This window comes from Antechinus flavipes, chromosome 2 (assembly GCF_016432865.1).
Source record: "Antechinus flavipes isolate AdamAnt ecotype Samford, QLD, Australia chromosome 2, AdamAnt_v2, whole genome shotgun sequence".
Lineage (NCBI taxonomy): Eukaryota > Metazoa > Chordata > Mammalia > Dasyuromorphia > Dasyuridae > Antechinus > Antechinus flavipes.
Window position 1 is genome coordinate 685,491,569 of NC_067399.1, and position 22,231 is coordinate 685,513,799.

The window sequence follows — 22,231 nt, forward strand, 5'->3', positions numbered from 1 at the left end:
AAGAAAATTCTGTAAAGACTTTGTGAGAAGTTGGCAAGTACAACATACTTTTGGGGAAAAGTTTTGTTCCTTCCCTGAGGTCAACTGTGGTTAGGGCGTTGTCATGGGCAAAACAGCTCAACCCTTTCTTTGTAATTGCTTTCATTTGTCAAAAGCAAATATTCTTTAATTTTAATATTTTATTACAGAAAAAACAGTAATAAAAAATTTGGCTTCCCTCTTTAAGTAAAAAAATTCATGGGGAAAATATTGCCAGTTCCTTTATTAGAAATAAGCGTTTTACAAAAATGGCTAAAAATGTACAAGTTGGGGAGAACAAGAATCATGAAAATAAGTTAAGAAGTCAAAAGATGGACCCTATATAGGAGAAGGGGGCCAGAAGTGGGAATACCCTAAAACTTGGGAGGGGCCATCTCTATTTCCAACCTGCTACAAGTACATCATTTTGGATTCTTCTTTGAAGCATCTGATATTTGGTCTGATGTGGACTTAGAGCTGACTCACTTCTCTTATCAGAAGAACCCAACCTGCCTTTATCAGACATAACCAAGTCCCAGCCTATCCCGATAGAGTGAGTGGGGGAATGAAATTCTTTGTCAGACTCCACTGCCGATCCCTCAAACCTTTGGGCATCTGTAAAGTCTCTGAGAATCTGATGACCATATTTTAGGTCTGGGACCTGGTCTGCCAGGAGCATTCCCTTTGATCCCTCCCTGTGAGCTCCCAAGTTCTTGTCTGCTACTTCCTCCCTCCTAGAAACCTCCAATATGTATCTTACCCATCAAAGATGTCCCCATGATCAAGAGCTTTGCTAAGTCCTTTTCAGGACAAAACCCACTATGGAGAACTCTCTTACTCCCTCCTCATAATACCTTCAATTTACTGGTGACTTTGTCCTTACTAGAGCTAACTCTGATTAGTTTTCTAAATTCCTTTATGTTTTGAGGCTGCCAGTCATTGGAATAATGTGACATATTTCTTTAATGGAAAACACATGGCAAACCCCTTTCCTTCACAAGCCTCCCACAGGCCTTCTTTACCAAGATGAGGGGGGCTAATGCCCTCCCAAACTTCTCTTAAGGAGAAAGACAAGCCAACTCCTCATTATTCCCTTGGCTCTATTTCTTTGAGACTTTTCTAACTGGGCTCTCCACAGAATCCCTGAATCTCCATCCAGACCTCTTTGCATTATTCTTGGACCTCGGGATTTCTTTTGATCATTGCCAAAATGAGGGAATATGAAACTGAGATTCTGCCATGCCCCTTCTTCCCAAAGAAACAAAAAAGAGAACAGGGAATAAAAATGTACAAAAGTGAAGGACAGCCCAGAGGAAATGAAGTAAACAATAATTAACATTAAAGAAAAATCTACTCTTGTTTAAGGGAAGTGTACTGAATGGAAAGAGAGCTTGGACATAGACAAGCTAAGGATGGTAGCTCTCAAAGAAGGACACAAGCAGTTAAAAAAATTAGACACCCTCATGAAGGAAATGATCCAAGAAAACTGGTCACTTCTGAAGAGAGAAAATGAAATTTCAATGGAAAAATTGTCCACATCACCCACAGAAAAATCGAACTCAACCTGGAAAGCAAAAATCAAACTCATGGCTACAAACTGCCAGGCTGGTAATAGTCACCTTTACCAATTCAATTCAGAAGCACAAAGTCCTACAGCCTTGAGGAGAAAGACCTTATATGCTGGTGTAATGGGCTGAGGCTTGAGTTGATGCACTGAGGTCCCAAGCACGTGCGGCTAAATAGTAATTGGACCATACTCTATGAATATATATGCTTGGAGAAAGAATGGCGCCTGTCCACTCTTTGTGCAAGTCCTGATGTGTTGTATAGGAAATGACAATTTTGGTGGGTTGAGGCAGGGGAGTAGAGAAGGAAGCGGAAAGAGAAACTGCTGGCTGGTTTCTTGACACAGCTGCTCGCATTGTTATCGCGACCCCCCTTCACCTCTGATCCCCCTTTAACCTGCAATCCCCCTTCACCTCTGCTGGCTGGCTTTCTGTCGCAGCTGCCCATATTGATATCGCAATCCACCTTCACCTCAAAAAGAATAAAGATTGAAGATTTTTCCCTTAACCTGAATTCCTGACTCCGGCTGATTTTAAATACACGGTCATAACACCCTGGAACTGACTGACTTTGGAATAATGCCAGACCAATGCAAACCAAGGAGATAAGGGCAAGGGACAGAACAATGGGTTCCAGAGAGCACAGGAGCTGAGATGCAGCCCAGGGTGACCTAGCCTGCAGAGAGGAACTTAATTATAAGGGACAAAATATGGGTATTCTGTGGTAAAGAGAGGTCTGAGTTACAGTAAGAAGACAGAAAAGTAGTCACATAAGGAGGGGAAAACCAGGAGAGAGCCAGATCCTACAAACAAAGAGAAGAGAGGACCCTGGAGGAGAGAGAGTCACCAGGAATGTGAAAGGCTGGAGAACAATTAAGAAGATCAGGGATTGGGAAGATGAGATCCATGGACTTGGAAAGAGAGGACCTCCTGAGGAGTCAGGGAGGAAGCTGGCCCGACTTTGAGGGATTGGTGGTTATTCTCACCCTGAGGCTTGGCGGTTTAGTGCCTGAAAAGACTATTTGTCTTTGGGTTAGGGGGAACTAGCATTAGGAGGAGCAGGACAGCATGAAGACAGGGTTAAAATTTCTAGGAGAATTCTGAAGAAAAATAAAAGGAGAAAAAGAAAGGGTAAATATTAGAGGGCAATGTTCCCCACAATGGAGCACTGTTCTCTCTGACCCTGCAGTGACACACAGGATTCTAAAAGGAAAACACCATGGAAAGGAGGAATCTGTGGGACTGGCCTAGAAGCAATCGCAGGAATGACCTACAGGACAGAGCTCAGAAGGGTCACTTTGGGGGCTTTCATTGTCAGAAATATACAGGGAAAAGACAGAGATCAGAGGAAGAGAGGAGTTGTGACTCAGAGAATGAGAATCTAGGCAAAACAGAAAGGGAAGTGGGACAGTGAGGAGGAAAGAAATTCTCGTTGGAAAGGGGAAGAAAAATGGACAGGAGTAGCTAAAGGGCAAGAGAAGTAGGATAATCTACAAGAAAAGTAAAAGCAAAAAGGGGGATGAAGAAATGTAGAATGGGATGAGGCAGAAGAGATGAACTAATGTCTAAAGAAACTAGAGGTAAAAGGATTACTTATGGCATCTTCAAATTGGGACAACTACATATGAAACATCGACAAAAATTAACCACTGAGACAAAGATACTGCACATAAGCATACTGGAAATAAATAAATATTGCAGAAATAATTACTGCATTCATTCACTTACTGATGAAATAAGAATGCAAAGATTTGCATCCTACTTGGAGATTTACTAGTGACATATTAAATAATGACTGAGTCAGAGAAAAGATCTCAGCAATAACTTTGCACAAGAGAAAATGATGAAACAATATCACAAAAATTCATGAGATTCAGCTGAAGTAGTCCTCAGAACTTAGGAAAAGAATAAGTTAAATTTGTATTCCAAAAAAAATAGAAAATTAAATGAACATGCCTCAAATAATTATAAATGAAAAGATGTTAAAATGGGAAGGGAAATAGATGAATAGAAAATAACAAAAAATTTAAATGATAAATGGCTTCTTTGAAAAGATTAATAAAGTCGAGAACTCTAAATTCAAGAGCAGACAATCCAATCAATAAAATAGCAAAGGGCAGAGGTAAAATCAGAAAAAAAAGCTAGAAGAAATAAAAGGGATAATAAGCATGTTATACAGCTTTATGCTAAAGAAAACTGAAAATAAAAGAATGCTAAGAGGAACTACTGAAAACATGATATATTGAAATCATCAGAAGACAAGAAAATTAACTAAGAATAGTTAATATCCATAGTTTACCACTAATTTCTCCAAATAAGTAAGTATCCTACCAGAATCCTTTCATTAGTCTAACAGAAACCCAGTAGTGAAAGCAGGGAAAATACAAATACAGAAAGTTAAATTACAAGCCAATGAATAAACATCATATTTCTCCACCATTCTCAATTTTAAACAAAATCCTATCAAAATAACCACCCTGAATTCCAAGAAATCATTCATCATGCTCAAGTGGAATTTGTACCAGGGATGTAAGAATAGTTCAACATTAGGAAACCAATGAACATAATCCATCATATTATAAACCAAAACATTTAAAACCATACAGTCATTTCAATAGATGAAGGGAGTGCTTTGCACCACTTCGGAGGTAAAAAATATAATTAGAAGTACAGGCCTAGTGGGACCATTTTCAAGGTCATGATATCTATCAAAAACTTAAAAGCATTGCATGAAATGGGGTTGTATTAGAAACATTTCCAATAAATGCAGGGGAAAGCAAGAATGTTTACTTTCCCCACTCTTCTGGCAATGCTAGCAATAGCAATAAAACAAGAGAAAGGAAAGAAAGGAATAAAGATGGGTAAAGAAGAGCTCAAACTATCCCCATTATTGATGACAGGATGTTTTACTTGGAAAAACACAGGTAATCAGCAGAGACATCAAGGAGGATAGTTAAGAGTTAATAGTTTATGCAAAGTTGCAGGTTGCACACAGAATCCTCCTAAGTTAAGATTATTTCTAGGAAATAGACACAAAGTCTAGGAAGGAATAATTGAGAGAAAAATCCCACTCCAAATAAGTAAAATGTGTTTACAATACCTGGGAATTAAAAGAGTTGAATAAATTCAATTGCAATGCCATCCTTAAAGTAATGCATGACAACTTAAAAGCTAAAGGAATATCCAGTGCTTGGGCTAGGCTGTGTCAATATATAAAAATGGCAAGACTACCCCAAATAATTCAAACCTTTAGTACTACGCTAATCTTGTCATTGAAGTCTTGCTAAAAGGGTGATCTTGGGAAAGCAATACAGTGAAATCTTGTCCACAGACTCCTAAGAGATCTGGACAATGCAATTGATGGATTGTATCTTGATGGGGAAATTCAGAAAAATCAATCCTTTGTCCAGTTTGGCTCTGGGGGTAAAGGGAGGGCTATAGGCCCTGGGAGGAAGTCTACTAAGGAAGATACCTTACAAGGAGCATCCCTACAATCAGATCCTGTGTAACAGGGCTACAGGAGTCCCATTGGCCAAGTGCAACAGGACGGTTTGTCACCAGGTCACATAACCAGGGCCAAGGGAATCTTGACCTTCACGAGGAAGTCCTGGGTGGGGAGACCCTGGGGAAGGAAGCCAGGAAGTTCAGAAGCCTGTAGAAGCTGGGCCACGTCTCAGGCCGGGGATGCAAACCAGGTCTGGCTTCCAATATCCAGCCCAGACAGTAATGGAGTAACTAGGGAGGGAATTAGGTGGCAGCAGTAATCTACTTTTTCAGAGACTCACACTCAGGTCAGAAACTCACAGAGCTCCCAGCAGCAGGCCCAGGATCAGACCACTTTCAGCACAGGCCCCTTTCCTGCCTCTGAGATGCTGGAGTAAACCAATCCATATCCCCAGGAAAGCAGCAACAAGACCAGCCCAGACCTTCCCTCCAGGAGTGCTGCAGAGCCCAGCTCTGTCTTCAGGTCTGAACTCAGGAAGTCTCTGGACAGACAAGCAAAACCGCCTCTCCCTAAAATAAGCAACATCCTCATCTGAGACACTCAGGGCAGCTAGGCCCAAGAGAGTCTCCTGTCTCCAAGCACTGCCTCAGCTGGGGGACTTTGGGCACAAACCCAAGCAGGATTCTGGGAAAACGAAGAGCAAGAGTTAGACACAATTATGAATGAGAACCTCTAGGCGAAACTCAATGGAGAAGAAATAAGGGCAGTGACAGAAAGAATCAAGAGTCATAAAACCTTGCCACACAACCAACTCTCTCAACATTTGTACAGACCACATGGAAGCCACAAGGCAATGGCAAATACTAAAGTCGATGCAGGAGACTTAAAAACAGGGAGCGAATGTAAAACATCAACAAGTCATGCAGAAAAGAGAACAAGGCAAAAGTTGTAATACAGGTATCACCAGACTATCGGAATACCAATAAACAGCAGCCTAGATGGAAGACTTCAAGAAACATTTAAGGAGAAATAAAGAAACTACAGAGAACTCTGATGAGATGGGTCCTAAGTTGTGCCCCATAAATGTGCTAATCACAACCTTGCACAATGAAAAGAACATCCCTTTCCCAGATAAAAGCAGCTATCTTCTATTAAAGGAGGGAAAACAAATCACATGTACAAATTACAATTAAAAAATCGAAATACATCAACATGCTCATCTACCCCCTCAACTTAATTCCCAGATCTTCCTGAATACATAAATAAAAATACAATGGAGAAAATGAAACCTGGCTTGCATATTTTGCAGCTACTTGTGATGGCTGATGGGGGTCAGGTCTGGAATTGAGGTTCGCAGGAAATATTGGCAAGGTGCTTAACTCAAGTGTCTGCGCTTAGTAAGTACTTTATAACCAATGCTGGTTTTCTTCCTTTGCCCAGGCTTGAAGTTGAAGACTCCCCTGATGGTTGTCAAAGGTGGTACCTCCCTGCTGAGCTTATCAGCCACCATCTCCTGGAGTTCTGTCCTTCCCTGCTACATGGTTAGGTCAGTTCTGCTTATTTATAACTTGACAAAGTTGCCCCAGGAGCAGACTCACAGAGTGGGCAAAGGCTCCACGTGCCTCCCTTCAAGCAGCGTTCTGCAGGGCTCTGGACAAAGCAGTGAGGCTGTCTGGAGGCCTCAGGATCCACCCCTGGGAAAGCAGGGTCCTGCAGATATGACAGATTTCCCAAGATGGCCCATTGCCGCCCCCTGCTCTGCTGACCAGTGAGCTCCCCCAGGAAAGCAAGGGGAGCCTTGGGCGCTCAGGCTAAAGAACTGCAGCGTCCTGACTGAACGCCCTCTCTGCTGTGCTCAGGTAAGCCTCCTGTTACAGGTGGGAGGACCCTGCAGGTCTGCCTGTTCTGAACATGCAAACTAAGCATTGCCAGGGGTCAGTCCCATCCATGAAGCTCTTCCAGGTCAAACCAGGACCTGCTGAGGGCGACAGCAGGGTCAAAGCTTCCAAGAAATTGCCCCCATCCCATGACTCACTGACGGGCTCTTTTCCTCCTTCCTTTCTCGCTGCTGTTCTCAGGGTCTCTGCCAGTGCCTGGGCTCAGCTCGGGGTAACCCCCATAACACCACCAGGAAACCGGGTTCAACAGTAACAGGGCCTGTAGGGCTGGAGCCGGGAACCCCAGGGCAAGGAGGAGAATCCCAGGAGCTGCTTTGAAACAGCAGAGATCGGGCCCTGGGCCAGGAGAGGTCTTAGAGACATCAGGGCCTAGATCAGCCCCGGGAGTTTGTGCCCTGGGGACAACACTGCAAAGGACACAACTGGGGAAGCCAGAAGAGCTCGGCTGCTGGTCTGGACTAACAAGGGTGAAAGGTGAAGGGTGAAGGGTGAAGGGCTTTCCTGGATCTCCAGTTGTTATGAAGGGAGAGCCTGGATACCAGAAAGAGAAGGGAAGGGAGGGTGTGAGTGAGTGTGTGTGTGTGTGTGAGTGTGTGTGTGTGTGAGTGAGTGTGTGTCTGTGTGTCTGTGTGTGTGAGTGTGTTGTGTGTGTGTGTGTGTGTGAGTGTGTGTGTGTGTGAGTGTGTGTGTGTCTGTGTGTGTGAGTGTGTGTGTGTGTGAGTGTGTGTGAGTGTGTGAGTGTGTGTGTGTGTGTGAGTGTGTGTGTGAGTGTGTGTGTGTGTGTGTGTGTGTCTGTGTGTGTGCTCACCATGCTAGGCAGGCATTCAGAGAGCACAGCCACGACCCCTGGGGAACAAAGGGCAATGAGGGAGGGGGTCGTCCTTGTCAGTGACTTGGAAGGAGAAGGAGCTTAAAACACAGGGAGGACATGCTTGTGGCTGGGTGGGCCTCACAGGGCTCAGTGAATCAGGGAAACACAGAGCAGGAGGAGGAGCAGGGGGAGGAGGGGGGCAGCGTTGTTCCTACTGTGCTCAAGCTGACACCGACTTCGGGAAAGGCGCAGCCCACAAGTAAGGCAGGGCCAGCTTCACACCCCCCTCCATGGCTCCCCACACTTGTGATGGCTGATGGGGGTCAGGTCTGGATGGAGGGCACTCACCTGAGCAGGTGCCAGGCTCCCAGGGCCCATTCCCTCCGGCTCCAGGCTCCCTGGGTACACAGAAAAGTAACAAGGTGACTCCGTGTTGTAAAGTTCCTCTGACTGGGCCCTAGTCTCTACCTCCCAGTCCTGCCGCCCCCAGCCTTTATGACCCCACAAAGGGAGCAGCTACCAAAGGCCTGAGTAGTGGAGGTCACAGCCCACCCAGGACAGTTGGAATTCTTTGCTTTTCAGAGCCCCGTGAGACCACCAGGAGCCTCCGGGAAAGTCCAGACAAAATGCGGGCTGGGAGTGAGCTCCGAGGGCTCTGAGAGGAGAGGGGCTGGGGAAGGAGAGGTCTGGGGAGCAGGGGGAGGGGCTCGGAGGCGAGACAGCCCAATACGGGTGCCGGCAGGGAGGGCAGGGCCAGCAGAGGGAACAGCTGAGCCTGGGGAGGCAGGAAGCCTGTGTCCCCCGAGCTTCCCCTGGGAGCTGGGAAGGACTGCGGGGCCGCTCGGGGGGAGCCGGGGCTGGGAGTCCCTAAGCCACAAGCTTGGGACCTGGGACCAAGAGCCCGGTGCAGTGAAGGTGCAGCGGGAGAGCGCTTTGGTCAGTGCTCCCAGGCGGGCTCCTGGCGCTGGGAAGGCGGGACGTTTAAAGGCACTGGGTCTGAAGCAGGGTGAGGGGTATATCTGACTCTCTAAGCAAGAGATGGGGACAGGAAGCGGGACCCCTGGGTCCTGAGCAGAAGCTGACATCGGGACTCCCGGATGCCTGCGGACAAAGTCTTTAGTCCAGGAGGTAAATCTGGGCGGGGGGAGCCACGAAGTAGGGGCGCTCATCCAGCAGCGAGGCTGAAGGGGGTGCTCCCGGCGGGCCTGGAGGACACTCCCTGAGGTCCCGGGAGGAGGAGACTCAGCGGCCGCGGCAGCGGCAAGGGAGGGGGACGCGGCTCCGACCTACCTGGGTGATGCAAGCACGGCTCTGGCTTCCAAGAGACAAAGCGACCGGAGCTCCCCGGGAAAGGAGGAGGACCCAGGGGCAGGCAGCAGATCGCAGCCCCAAGACTTCCGGCTTCCCGCCAACCCCCTCTGGGAGGGTCTTCCTGGTGCTCAGAGCCCGGCCCTGACCGTGACCCAGGAGGATGGAGCCCGCTCTCCACGCAGGGCCAGGACTGCAGGCCCCGCCCCCGGCCCAATGGCTTCTTCCGCTCCCAAGGCTCCCAGCCCCCCCCACTTCCGCCAGGGCCTCCTCTCCTCCTCTTCTCCCGCCCCTCGGGTCGGCTTCCCCTCGGAGCGCGCTCCCGGAGCTCTCGCTGCGTCACAGACGCATCCCCATTTGGGCTGTCACCCGTAGCCAGCGCCGACCTCCTGGTTTATCTTTTAACCTTCCTTGTCATTCCGTGGTTTGGGGTCTGCTACTTTGGGGGCGGCGGCGGGGGGTGTTTTTCCATCCTTTTTCCTGACTCCCAAAGTTGTCGTTAAAGTTGGGCTGTGATCCCGGGTGGGCGACACTCTCCCCAGCTTCTTGCCCCGGGTTTGGGGTCTGGCTCCGGGCCTGTCGGGCCGTGGGCTCTCAGTGCTGCTGCCCCTTCCTGCCCTGGGGCCATCCGGGCTGGCCTTGACCCCCGGGAGACAGAGCCTCCGAAAGATGGAAAAACTTTCCCTTTGCCCTTGGGTTGGTTCTTCTGCCCCAGAATCCATTGCGAGCCTGTTTCACCTTGGAGGCGAGTCGGGGAGAACCAGGCTCCCGAGGCCGGACTCAGTTCTGGGGGGGGAGGACAGGAAGGGGGCGCCTTGGAGAGGTTTGGCCGGGAGAAAGGAAGTGAGGGAGTCAGCCGAGAAGGAGCAGCGGAAGTTGGGCCATTAGCGCTGAGTTCCAGAAGGGGAGAGAACAGAGGAGGGGGGGTGGGAAGCAGCTCCGAGAAGCAGCCGTGGGGAGAAATGGTCACTGAGGGAGGCCGCGCGTCGCTGCTCAGGGCCCTCCCTCCAGGTCCGAGCTGGCAGCAGGGGGCAGTGAGAGGCTTAGATCGGGGACCCGAGATGGGCGTCTGGTGTCAGGGAGTGCAATGATGAGGTCTAGGGGCAGGTTCGGGGTTCAGGGAACCAAATGCAGAGGTCTGGCTCCCCTGCAAGCCCTTGGGATTCGGTGCAAGGGAAGGGATCTGGGGGCTCCCCTCTGGCTGCCCAGGGATTCTCTGTAAAGGGATTTACAGACCCGAAAACCTGGACTGATGAAAGGGCTTAGCCTGGGGATGGGAAGTCCGGTTAGAAATCCTGACAGAGGCATAAAGTCTGGGTGGGGGGTAGGTGAGGGTGAAGAGAGGATGGCACCGGAAAGAGGATGCCAGGGGGCAGAGGCCCTTGGCATCCCAAGCATGGCATGTTTGGAGCCTCTGCAAGGAGAGGATTCCTTTGGCTCTTTTTTTTTTTTTTTTTTGGATGATCAACTTTGAAAGACTTTATTTTTTGGCCATCCTGCCATCTAGGGGAGGGGGTGGGGGAAAGGAGGGGAAAAATCGGAACAAAAGGTTTGGCAATTGTCAATGCTGTAAAATGACCCATGCATATAACTTGTAAATAAAAAGCTATTTAAAAAATTTTTTTTAAAAATAAAGTAAAATAAAAAGAAAGAAAGACTTTCTTTTTCTCAGGGAGTTCCAAAGCAATTCTAAAATGCTTTTTTTTTAAATAACTTGTTATTGACAGAACCCATGCCAGGGTAGTTTTTTACAGCATTATCCCTTGCACTCACTTCTGTTCCGATTTTCCCCTCCCTCCACCTCCTCCCCCCAGATGGCAAGCAGTCCTTTACATGTTAAATAGGTTACAGTATATCCTGGATACAATATATGTGTGCAGAACCGAACAGTTCTCTTGTTGCACAGGGAGAACTGGATTCAGAAGGAATAAATAACCCGGGAAGAAAAGCAAAAATGCAAACAGTCCACATTCATTTCCCACTGTTCTTTCTTAGGGTGTAGCTGCTTCTGTCCCTCATTGATCAATTGAAGCTGAGTTAGATCTTTATCGAAGAGATCCACTTCCATCAGAATACATCCTCAAACAGTATCGTTGTTGAGGTATATAATGATCTCCTGGTTCTGCTCATTTCACTCAGCATCAGTTCATGTAAGTCTCTCCAGTCCTCTCTGTATTCATCCTGCTGGTCATTTCTTACAGAACAATAATATTCCATAACGTTCATATACCACAATTTATTCAACCATTCTCCTATTGATGGGCATCCATTCATTTTCCAGCTTCCAGCCACTACAAACAGGGCTGCCACATACATTTTGGCCCTTTCCTTTCTTTAGTATCTCTTTGGGGTATAAGCCCAGTAGAAACAAACACTGCTGGATCAAAGGGGATGCACAATTTGACAACATTTTGAGCATAGTTCCAAATTGCTCTCCAGAGTGGCTGGATGTGTATCCGTGTCCCTGTTTTCCCACATCCCCTCCAACATTCCGCATTATCTTTCCCTGTCACTCTAGCCAATCTGACAGGTGTGTAGTGGTATCCCAGAGTTGTCTTAATTTGCATTTCTCTGATTAATAATGATTTGGAGCATATTTTCATATGCTGAAAATAGTTTTAACTTCTTCGTCTGAGAATTGTCTGTTCATATCCTTTGACCATTTATCAATTGGAGAATGGCTTGATTTCTTATAAATTAGAGTCAATTCTCTATACATTTTGGAAATGAGTTGGCGCTTTTATATCGCGTGTCTTAGTGGGGGTTGGCACAGCCCAAGTTGTCTCAGATCCAGTGGGGGCTGGGAGAGCCCGGATCTCCTATTGGAATTCAAAGGGATGCTTTCCGACCAGGATTTGTAATTGAATCAAAGACTCTGGCACCTGAAAAGACAACTTGTCTGGGGAGGACATACCTCAGCCAGGACGGGCTGGGAATCTGAAAGGAATCACAGATCAATAGGGAATACAGCTTCTTAAAGGGACCATAATCCACTTCAGTAGGAAGTATCAGGGGGTCTGCTTCTCAGCCGGCAGGATTATAGTCTGTGGAAAAGGGGAACATGTAATGTCCAGGATTCCCTTCCCAAGGAAATCTGGAGTCTCCCCCAAACTAAGAGGCAGCTCTTCACCAAGAGGGCTTATGGATCCTAAAAAGAGAGGTCAGGAGCTCCATTATGGTTATAAAAACCCTGTAATAATCACATGGGTTAGTTTCACTGGGACACAATGTGGGGTGACCCCAGATAATTCAGTGAATGGCCAAAAAGACTCTTAGTGAACCCGATGCTAATTATAGAATGACAGGGGAAGGAGTTCCAAGGCCTCTCTACATACTTTAATGCAATTTCGGCTAACGTTCTGATTTACCCCTCAGGACTCTGCCAGGTTACGGGGAGAGATGTTGGCTGGGTGCTCCATCCTGGGCTGCTTGATATTTTATTAATGGCTTGAGCATGAAAAGAAAGAGAAAGAGAGTCCACTCAACATTTCTGACAGCAAAGCTAGGAGAGAGAGAGAAGAATTGGATGACAGTCAGGATTAAAACAAATTCTGACACTGAAGAGAGAGACCTGGCCTGAATATCATAAAATGAAGTTCCATGTGTATTGGAGAGACTTGAATGAGCTGATGTAAGAGAAGGGAATAAACCCAGAAAGACCATTTATCTCATAACAAAAACATCTGGAAGAGGAAAGAGATCTGATCCCTGCAATGAACAGTGAAGGATTGAGCTGTGCTGTCAAGAGGAAGTAGACATGGGAGATCGTTTTAGTGGAGCTGAGAATCCCAGCCAGCAATCCAGGATGCTCAAGGGACTTCAGGAAATCACCACTGATGCATAAATTTTTTCTCCTGGATTTATATTCCAAGTTGGTTATTTTTCCAATGAGGTATTTTACATTAAAAAAAAAAAATCTGTTTCTTCATCTCTCATTGAGTCATTTGCTTCCACTTGGCCAATTTTAATTCTTAATGGATTTCTATTTTCTATTTGGCCCATTCCACTTTTAAAGGAGTGGTTTTATTTAGTGGATTTCCCCACTCCTATTGCCAATTGTTTTTTAAGCAGTTGGTTTTTTCCAGTATTTCTTTTCCTTTTTGCCAAATCTATTTTTGAAGTTGGTTGCTTCAGTGTATTTTTGTACTTTTCCAAGCTATTGACTCCCCTCCCATCATTGTTCTATGTATCTCCCATTCCCTCCCACCCCCACCATTTTTCTTTGAACACTCTTACTTGATTTCAGAAATTCTATGACGTCTTCCAAGAGAACTGCTTGAGCCTGAGACCAATTTATATTCCCCTTTGAGGATGTACATGTGTATATTTTGCCACTACTGTCCCCTTCTGCGTTTGTGATCTCATCTTCCCTGTCACCAAGTAGCTTTCTACAGTCAGGAATCTTTGGGCTTAATTTATAAAGTTGAGCTCTGATTGTGGGGCTTGGGGGAGATTGTCCCAAACTTCTTTTGGAGGGGCACAGTGTCCTGTCACAGGCCCACAGGGGTCTCTCATTGGCTTATCTCACTGGGCCCAGAAGTAATGGCACCTTGCTCACTGCACTGAGTTGGCCTGGCCTGTCGTGCCAGGATTCAGAGGATCAGATTTGGCTTTTTAACTAGGGCTGGAGGGCTCATAACTAGCCTTCACAGCCACTGGTAAGAGGCTTCAGCTGCTGATCTTTGCACAGATAAGAGCCTCAGACTAGTTTGCCAGCACTGTCCCTGTGCTCCCCTTGCACCCAAGGTAGACAGACCTTTTCTGAAGCACTTCCACATTATCTTCAGCAGAAAAGTTGCTTCATTCTGAGGTTTTTTGTGGGTTCAGTCATGCCAGAATTCATTTAAAGACTTATTTTGTGGTTGATTTTGAGGGAAACTAGGGAAAAGCACAGAAACTTTTCTGGCTTCTCTCCTCCATGACAGTTCTAACTCTGATCACGTTCAATTCATTTTTTTTTGTTACATTATATGAGGTCACATGGAGAATCCCACTTTTTTTTTTTTTTACACTTACCGGAGACGTAAGTAATTTTACTTTTTTGAGATTGCCTTTACTGTTCATAGTTATAAATATACTTTATTTATGGTCTGTATGTTTTCAAGTGGGTGGAAGTGTTCCCATACCATACTGACATTGCTTTTGGGTAGCCAAAATCCTCTGAGAACAAAGTGATTCTATTATGGAGCTTCATAAGGAAATATATACTTATCCTGAGAGAGGTACCCATTTCCCAGGAGCTTCATTGGCTAAGCTGCTTTCATCCTGGCGAATCCTCCGAGTTCTCTCTCTTCCCAGAGAACTGCTCCACTGAAGTTCCTCTCTGCTTACAGTTGTCCATCAGAGGCTTGCTTTCCTGCCCATTGTGGCCCTATTGCCATCAGTTGGATTCCTGGCTGGTACTGCAGCCACTTTGACATGCTGTGGCCCTCTGATAGGACCCTCTCAGCAGAACTAGCCATGGATTAGCTGCCAAAAGCTGGTTGATTCACTTCTCGTGGTTTTGTAAAATCATTGGGTGCTGGAAGACACACAAGAGGACTCGGTTGCTTGGACACAGCAGAGCACTTTCTTCTTCCTGACACCGCCCCAAAGCTGCACCCCAGGAAATGAAGATACGCAGTTTCAGTTATCCCGGGAAACGACCTTACCCAAAGAGAGCAGGTTCTGGACATTCTCCAGCATGACCTCCTTGCACAACTCCTTCTGGGGAGGGTCTGAGCAGCCCCACTCCTCCTGGGTGAAGTCCACAGCCCCATCGCTGAATGTCACCAAGTCCTAGAACACCAGAGTCATGAGGTGTAGAGTTCAAAGTCGCTTTAGAATTCTACAGTCCAACCCTCTCCAATTTGCAGGAGGAAACTGAGCAGAGAAGGGATTTGCTCAAAGCTCATGCCATTTCTGAGTCACAGTCAGCTCCTGGAACACGACCATTAAGAGTCATATTGTTTTTAGAAAAGCATTTTATAGAATCAGTTGGAATAAAGCTGAGAAATGTCTTATTATTGAATGCATTTCCTTGTGGAATCAGGAAGTTTGTTTTATCTGAAAAGTTGATGGATTTTTGGAGAACAACAGGATGTTGGGATATTTCTTCTTCAGCTGAACTGATTGAATTAAAATATTCTAAAGAAAATTCTGTAAAGAGTTTGTGAGAAACAGGCAAGAACAGCATACTAACTGGGAAAAAACTTTATTTCTTCCCTGAGGTCACTTCGGCAAAAGTTTTCATGGCAAAAGAGCGCATCCCTTTCATTTGTAATTTCATCTATCAAAGATGTACCAATCATCAAGGTGTTTGCTAAGACCTCTTTAGAAGAAACCCACTACAGGACACTCTCTCCCTGCCTCCTCATGATGCCTTCAATGTAATGGCGACTTTGTCCTTACGATAACTAACCCTACACGGTTACACACACACACACACACACACACACATATACACATATATAGGTAGGAATTGCTACCCTGACCTCCTCATGGCCTTTGTGTAATCCACATTTCACCTTTCATTTTCTTTTTTATCACTTTTGAATATCTGAGGAATTTATTGCTCTTTTACGCTTTTTGAGATGCCCATGGATTGCTGAATCCTTGTTTTTCTCAAGGGTCCCTTGATCACTTCTTCATCCATAGGGTAAGTTTTCAGTAAAGGAAGTTCTGATGGATGACTCATCTCTGAATGATTCCTTATTTCACACCAAGAGAAGATATTGCAAACCTTTTCTTCACAAGTCTCCCACAGCCCCCTTTTACTAACATGAGGTAGGGGCTAATGGAATCCCAACCCATTCCAAAGGAAGGAATCCAGCTATCTCATTATTCTCCTGGCTCTATTTCTTTTCTTTTTGTAAATAATCTTTTATTTACAAGTTATATGTATGGATAATTTTACAGCATTGACAATAGCCAAAACTTTTGTTCCAATTTTTCCCCTCCTTTCCCCCACCCCCTCCCCTAGATGGCAGGAATGACCAGTAGACGTTAAGTATATTAAAGTATAAATTAGATACACAATAAATATACAAGGATCAAACCGTTATTTTGCTGTACAAAAAGAATCAGACTCTGAAATATTGTACAGTTAGCCTGTGGAGGAAATCCAAAATGCAGGCAGGAAAAATATAGGGATTGGGAATTGAATGTAATTGTTCTCAGTCATCTCCCAGAGTTCTTTCGCTGGGTGTAGCTGGTTCAGTTATTATTGTTCCATTGGAACTGGTTTGGCTCATCTCATTGCTGAGGATCTGGCTATATTTCTTTGGGACTTTTCTGACTGGGTTCTCCACACACCCCTGAATCAAGTGCCTCCTTCCCACCCAGAAATCATTCCATCTTTCATTCATGGTTAGATAGAGAAGGGAAAGCAAGAAGAGAGAGAGTCGTATCCTAAAACTTAAAAGAAAAAATACTGTGCCAAAGAGTCACCAAGAATGTCAAAGGCTAGGGAACACTCAAGAAAATCGGGATTGGGAAGATGAGCTTCATGAACTTGCAAAGAAAAAACCAGCTGAGGAGTCAGGGAGGAAGCTGGAAAGACTGAGGAAGGGGACCAGATTTTTGGAGATTGGCAGATATTTTTATAGGAGACATCAGCCTGAGGCTTAGGGGTTTAGTGACTGAAAAGGCTGCTTTTCTTTGGGGTGGGGGAGCCCTCACTCCTGGGGGAACTAGAACTGGGAGGAGCAGGAGAGCATGGAGTCAGGTGTAGAGTGCTGAAACTTTGAATAAGTGTACTGGAATCAGACAACCTAGCACTTAAGGCTAATTACCTATTCTATGGGACAATGACTCGATTAGCATATGTTTGGATAAATGTCTCTTCTCCCAGTTGATGCTGGATGAACGTTTGGTGTTAAAATAATCTTAGGCAAGGATTAGAGGGTGGAGAGACAGAGGCTAGACTCACTGGGCAGCAGGAAGAGGAGAAAGGTGGAGATTCTGGGCTCCAGAATCGAGGAGAGATCTTTGGCAAAACTCGCAGTTCGCCTGCTTCTTTCACTTCTCCCCACTAAAGACCAAGGAATTTTACTTATCCTGACTCTGACTGTTCCTGAGGCCTCCAGAGAGCCATCCTGGACTTGACAGAGAGGGTTGAGATAACTAGGAGAATGCTGAAGAGAAATAAAAGGAGAAACAAAGGGGAAATAGCAGGGGGCCAAGTTCCCCACAACGGAGCAGCGTTCTCTCTGACCCTGCAGTGACTCACAGGATTCTGGAAGGAAGACACCATGGAAAGGAGGAATCAGTGGGACTGGCCTAGAAGCAATGGCAGGAATGACCTACAGGGTAGAGCTCAGAAGGGTCACCTTGGGGGCTTTGCCTCTAGGAAGTGTAAGGGGAAAAGAGAGAGACCACAGGAAGAAAGGGGCTACGGATCAGAGAATGAGAATCTAGACAAAATAGAAAGGGAAGATATGTAACGCTGGGATTAGCTTTCTGGAGGTCCTTGGGAAGGGCCTTGGTCTCAGCAGGATAGACAGCACAAGGTTGGACAAGAATAGAGTCCCAAATTTATTGTCTTCTTCACAGGGACCCAGTCTCATCCAGCAGTCTGGCAGTTGGCCAATCTCAACCAGTCTCCCTCTGAGTCTGACTTTGTCCCCAGTTTAAATACCCTATTACATCATTACAGTATTCTGAATAAGTGTGAACTAAAACCATTATATCATCATGCTAGGTACTAAGTATATATGGGAATTAAAGAACGAGCATCTCTTCAACTAACACCTTGATTCAAGTGTACTTCTGCAGAGTTCAGGCTCTCTATGAAGATGGACAGTGAAGAGGAGAGAAATCCTCATTGGAAAGGGGAAGGAAAACTGATAAAATTTAAAGACCAATGAGCAGAGGTAGTTAAAGGGCAAGAGAGGAAGGGGAATCCACAAGAGAATCTAAAGGGAAAGGGGGAATGAAAAAATGTAGATTGAGATGAAAGCAGAAGAGATGAACTAATGTCTAAAGAAAGCAGAGGTAAAAGACATATTTATGACATCTAAATGGGAAAACACACATAAAATACCTACTAAATTGCCAAGCTAAGGGAATAGAAATATTAGAATCTGCCATGACAACCCTCCCCAAAGAAAGAAAAGAGAATAGTGAGGGAATGCAAATATTCAAAAAGGGAAGGATAGCCTAGAAGTGAAAGAAAAAACATTTAAAAAAAAAATGGTCCCTTTCTAAAACTAATTTTCCTCCTTTTAAGAATTCCATTACATGTCCTTACAAATCTGGCAAAAACCAATCAGAATTTTCTACAAAATCCTTTCCATATTCATTACTTATTTTTCTTTCCAGTATGGCTGATCTGATGTCCAATAAGACTTCCCTTTTGTCTAAAAGTCTTTCCACATTGGTCACATTCATAAGGTTTCTCTCCAGAGTGGATTCTCTGATGTCCAGTAAGAAATCCCTTTTGTCTAAAAGTCTTTCCACATTGGTCACATTCATAAGGCTTTTCTCCAGTATGGATTCTCTGATGTACTGTTAGAACTCCCTTGTATCTAAAAGTCTTTCCACATTGGTTACATTCATAAGGTTTCTCCCCAGTGTGGATTCTCTGATGTCCAACAAAACATTCCTTGCTTCTAAAAGATTTTCCACATTGGTTACATTTATAAGGTTTCTCTCCAGTGTGGATTCTCTGATGTATAGTAAGATACTCTTTTTTTCTAAAAGTCTTTCCACACTGGTTACATTCATAAGGTTTCTCCCCAGTATAGCTTCTCTGATGTTTAGTAAGATTTCCCTTTAGTCTAAAAGTCTTTTCACAGTGATTACATGCATAAGGTTTCTCGCCAGTGTGGATTCTCTGATGTACAGTAAGATATTCTTTTTGTCTAAAAGCCTTTCCACATTGGTTGCATTCATAAGGTTTCTCCCCAGTGTGGATTCTCTGATGTCCAATAAAACCTTCCTTACTTCTAAAAGATTTTCCACATTGGTTACATTTATAAGGTTTCTCTCCAGTGTGGATTCTCTGATGTACAGTAAGATATTCTTTTTGGCTATAAGTCTTTCCACATTGGTTACATTCATAAGGTTTCTCCCCAGCATGCCTTCTCTGATGTTTAGTAAGATTTCCCTTCAGTCTAAAAGCCTTTCCACACTGGTTACATGTATAAGGTTTCTCTGCAGAGTGGATTCTCTGATGTACAATAAGATATTCTTGTCTAAAAGTCTTTCCACATTGGTTGCATTCATAAGCTTTCTCCCCGGCGTGGCTTCTCTGATGTACAGTAAGATTTCCCTTTAGACTAAAAGTCTTTCCACATTGATTACACTCATAAGGTTTCTCTGCAGAGTGAATTCTCTGATGTACATTAAGATGTGACTTTTGTCTAAAAGTCTTTCCACAATGGTTACATCCATAAGGTTTCTCTCCAGAGTGGATTCTCTGATGTTCAGTAAGATGTGACTTTTGTTTAAAAGTTTTTCCACACTGGTTACATTCATAAGGTTTCTCCCCAGCATGGCTTCTCTGATGTATAATAAGAACTCCCTTATATCTAAAAGTCTTTTCACATTGGTTATGTTCATAAGGTTTCTCTTCAGTGTGGATTCTCTGCTGTACTCTAAGGGTTATCCTTTTTCTAAAACCCTTTCCACATTGGTTATATTCATAAGGCTTCTTGCCAGTGCTCTCATGTGAAGCATAGATTTCTTTCCAAGTAATGTCACAATGATTTCTCATTCTTGTCTTGTAAGGTTCTAGCACAGAAAGACTTATCTCCTCAGGAGTGTCTTTCATTTCAAGTCTGATCTCTTGCTCTGAAAAAATAACCAAGAAGAAACAATAAAATAGAAACTATACACACCTATACATTATCCCCTTCCCTCCATGAGCAGAACAGAATCTCAGGTATATTCTATTTCCCCAGGAAAAGAGAAAACCCTTTTTTTTTCTTTTTTATTCAAACTTTTTATTTTCAACATATATGCACTGATCATTTTCAACATTCACCCTTGCAATACCTTGTGTTCCAAATTTTTTCTCCCTTCCTCCAACACCCTTCTCCAAATGGCAAGTAATCCAATGTATGTTAAACATGTGCAATTCTTCAATACATACTTCCACAATTTTTATGCTGGACAAGAAAAATCAGATCAAAAAGGGAACAAATGAAAAAGAAAACCAAATGCAAGAAAACTACCAAAAAAAACAGGTGAAATACTTAGTTGTGATCCTTAGTTAATCCCCATGGTCCTCTCGCCACTTCAGAAAGGGCTATTGCAAATATTTTTGCACATGTGGGTCCTTTTAACTCCTTTATTCTTTTTCTTTATGATACAGGTTTAATAGAGACACAGCTGGATTAGAAGGTATACACAAGGTGATAGCCTTTTGGGCTTAGTTCCACATTGTTCTCCAGATTGGATCAGTTCACAAATGCAACAATGTATTAGTCTCCCAGTTTCCCCACATCCCATCCAACATTTGTCATTGATCTTTTCCTCTTATCTTAGCCACTCTGAGAGATGTACAATAATAACTCAAATTGCCTTAATTTACATTCTCTGATTTAGAAAATTTTTTCAGAAGCCTAGAAAAAATTTTTTTTATTTTAACTGAGCCATTTGGAGTTAAGTGACTTGCCCAGGGCAAGGAACACAGCCAGGAAGTGTTAAGGTTCAAGGACCAAATTTGAACTCGGGTCCCTTGACTTCAGGGCTGGTGCTCTATCCACTGCGCCACTCTGCTCCTTCAAGGATTTAATTTCTAATGACCTTCATTGTGGATTCTCACAGACAACACAGAAAGTATGTTCATTCTCACTATGGGCACAACTCAGGCCTTCAGCTCAGAAGGGTTGACTGACTTGACCCAAATCCCGGCAGCATGACTGGAAATTAAACCTCATGAATGGGCAGCCTCTGCCTATAGTATTTGACAAATTGTGTTCGCTCTCAATTTTTCCTTTCCCATTCATTGTCTGCACTTTTAAGTTGTCGCTTTCATTTTTTTTCTGAAACATTATTTGAATACTAATACTCTTGAGGTTTTTATGTATTTTATCGGAGGTATATGAGATTTTGTTCAAATGCTTTTCTTCTTTCCAATAATCGTTGCTTATTTATTTTTAAAAATTTATCATCACATGCCCCTGCATATTCTTTTAACAAACCCAGTTTTTAAAAATTGCAGGAAATCACACACACATGAGAATATGTATCTGATCCTGAACACAGCGTTAATCATCCTGTGGCATGGAAGAGCACAGCATGGTATTGTACCCTTCCCCTTTAGAAGTTCAAAAATCCTGGGGCAGCTAGATGGTGCAGTAGATAGAGCACCAGCCCTGAAGTCAGAAGGACCTGAGTTCAAATCTGTCTCAAACATTTAACACTTCCTAGCTGTGTGACCCTGGGCAAGTCACTTAACCCCAACTGCATCCAGAAAAAGAAAGACAGAAAGTTTAAAAGGCCCCTTGAAAGATTGAGGAAATGATCCAAGGGATTTGATCCAAAAATGTGCCAGTGCTGTAGTAAGTGGTAAATTGTCCCTTGGACAACAAGTGTGTGCGTATATCCACCTTACCAACTATCTTTCTCAGTGACTTCCAATGATCATAATCAGGAACACACCGGTTTGGGGGTTCATGAGGAGCTTCCCTCAAACCCTGACGGCTGCAAAGTGCAACACATTCTTCCAGATTGTCAGTTTGACAACAAACTGTTTCCCAAATTCCAGGAAGGTTGGACATTCATGAACAAAGGGTCACGGCCTGCAAAGGCCCTCAATGGCTCTCTCCCTGCACCAGAGCAGTTCCCTCCTTGCTGGGTTTCCTAGTGATCACATCTCCTCAAACCTGCCATCACCCATTCATGACAGTCCCTGGTCCTGCACTCTTGCCCCAGTGCCGGCAGCCTACTTGAAAACCCGTCACAGGAATGCCCAATCCGGGCCATCCTGAAATCCCCATGGGAGGCCACAACCCTTCCACAAAAAGGAGCCACTCATGGACATACTGAGGAGATCTTTTAATAGGAACTTATTCTTGTTTATGTTTGTGGCATATATGTGGCAGTTTCTCAAAGGATTTGATTGGGTTAAATGTTCAGTAGAGTTTCAGTAAGATAAGTGAGATAAGCTATATTACCAGTGGCTAAAAAAAAAAAAAAAACTCCTAAATATCTGAAGACATTCTATCTTTTTAAAGGTTTTAAAGGATGTTTTTTTGAA

General features: G+C 44.4%; 2 protein-coding genes and 1 long non-coding RNA gene across 6 annotated transcripts in view; 1 reads left to right on the forward strand and 2 right to left on the reverse strand.

Annotated features, from left to right (window-relative positions):
• LOC127552257 (zinc finger protein ZFP2-like) overlaps nucleotides 1–22,231 on the reverse strand; it is a 105,331-nt gene that overhangs the window by 8,988 nt on the left and 74,112 nt on the right. Inside the window, exons 1-2 of one of the 2 annotated variants that reach the window (XM_051982862.1) lie at nucleotides 9,028–10,880; nucleotides 8,086–8,135 (exon numbers count right to left, since the gene is read on the reverse strand). The exons of the other annotated variant lie outside the window; for it this stretch is intronic. Coding sequence (XP_051838822.1) covers nucleotides 8,086–8,115 — 30 coding nt within the window. The 5' untranslated portion in view covers nucleotides 8,116–8,135; nucleotides 9,028–10,880. Of the gene's footprint in view, nucleotides 1–8,085; nucleotides 8,136–9,027; nucleotides 10,881–22,231 lie in introns of those variants that run through there. 2 annotated transcript variants of the gene reach the window in all.
• LOC127552262 (uncharacterized) lies at nucleotides 11,026–15,047 on the forward strand. The gene is made up of 2 exons (XR_007951315.1): nucleotides 11,026–11,195; nucleotides 12,421–15,047. It is a non-coding gene; the product is annotated as an uncharacterized LOC127552262 (long non-coding RNA).
• LOC127552249 (zinc finger protein OZF-like) overlaps nucleotides 16,030–22,231 on the reverse strand; it is a 42,309-nt gene continuing 36,107 nt past the window's right edge. For 2 of the 3 annotated variants that reach the window (XM_051982840.1, XM_051982841.1), the window contains one exon: nucleotides 16,030–19,818. In XM_051982840.1, the coding sequence (XP_051838800.1) occupies nucleotides 18,326–19,818 (1,493 nt within the window). In that variant the 3' untranslated portion in view covers nucleotides 16,030–18,325. Of the gene's footprint in view, nucleotides 22,176–22,231 lie in introns of all 3 variants that reach the window. The other variant, XM_051982842.1, reaches the window with a different exon arrangement.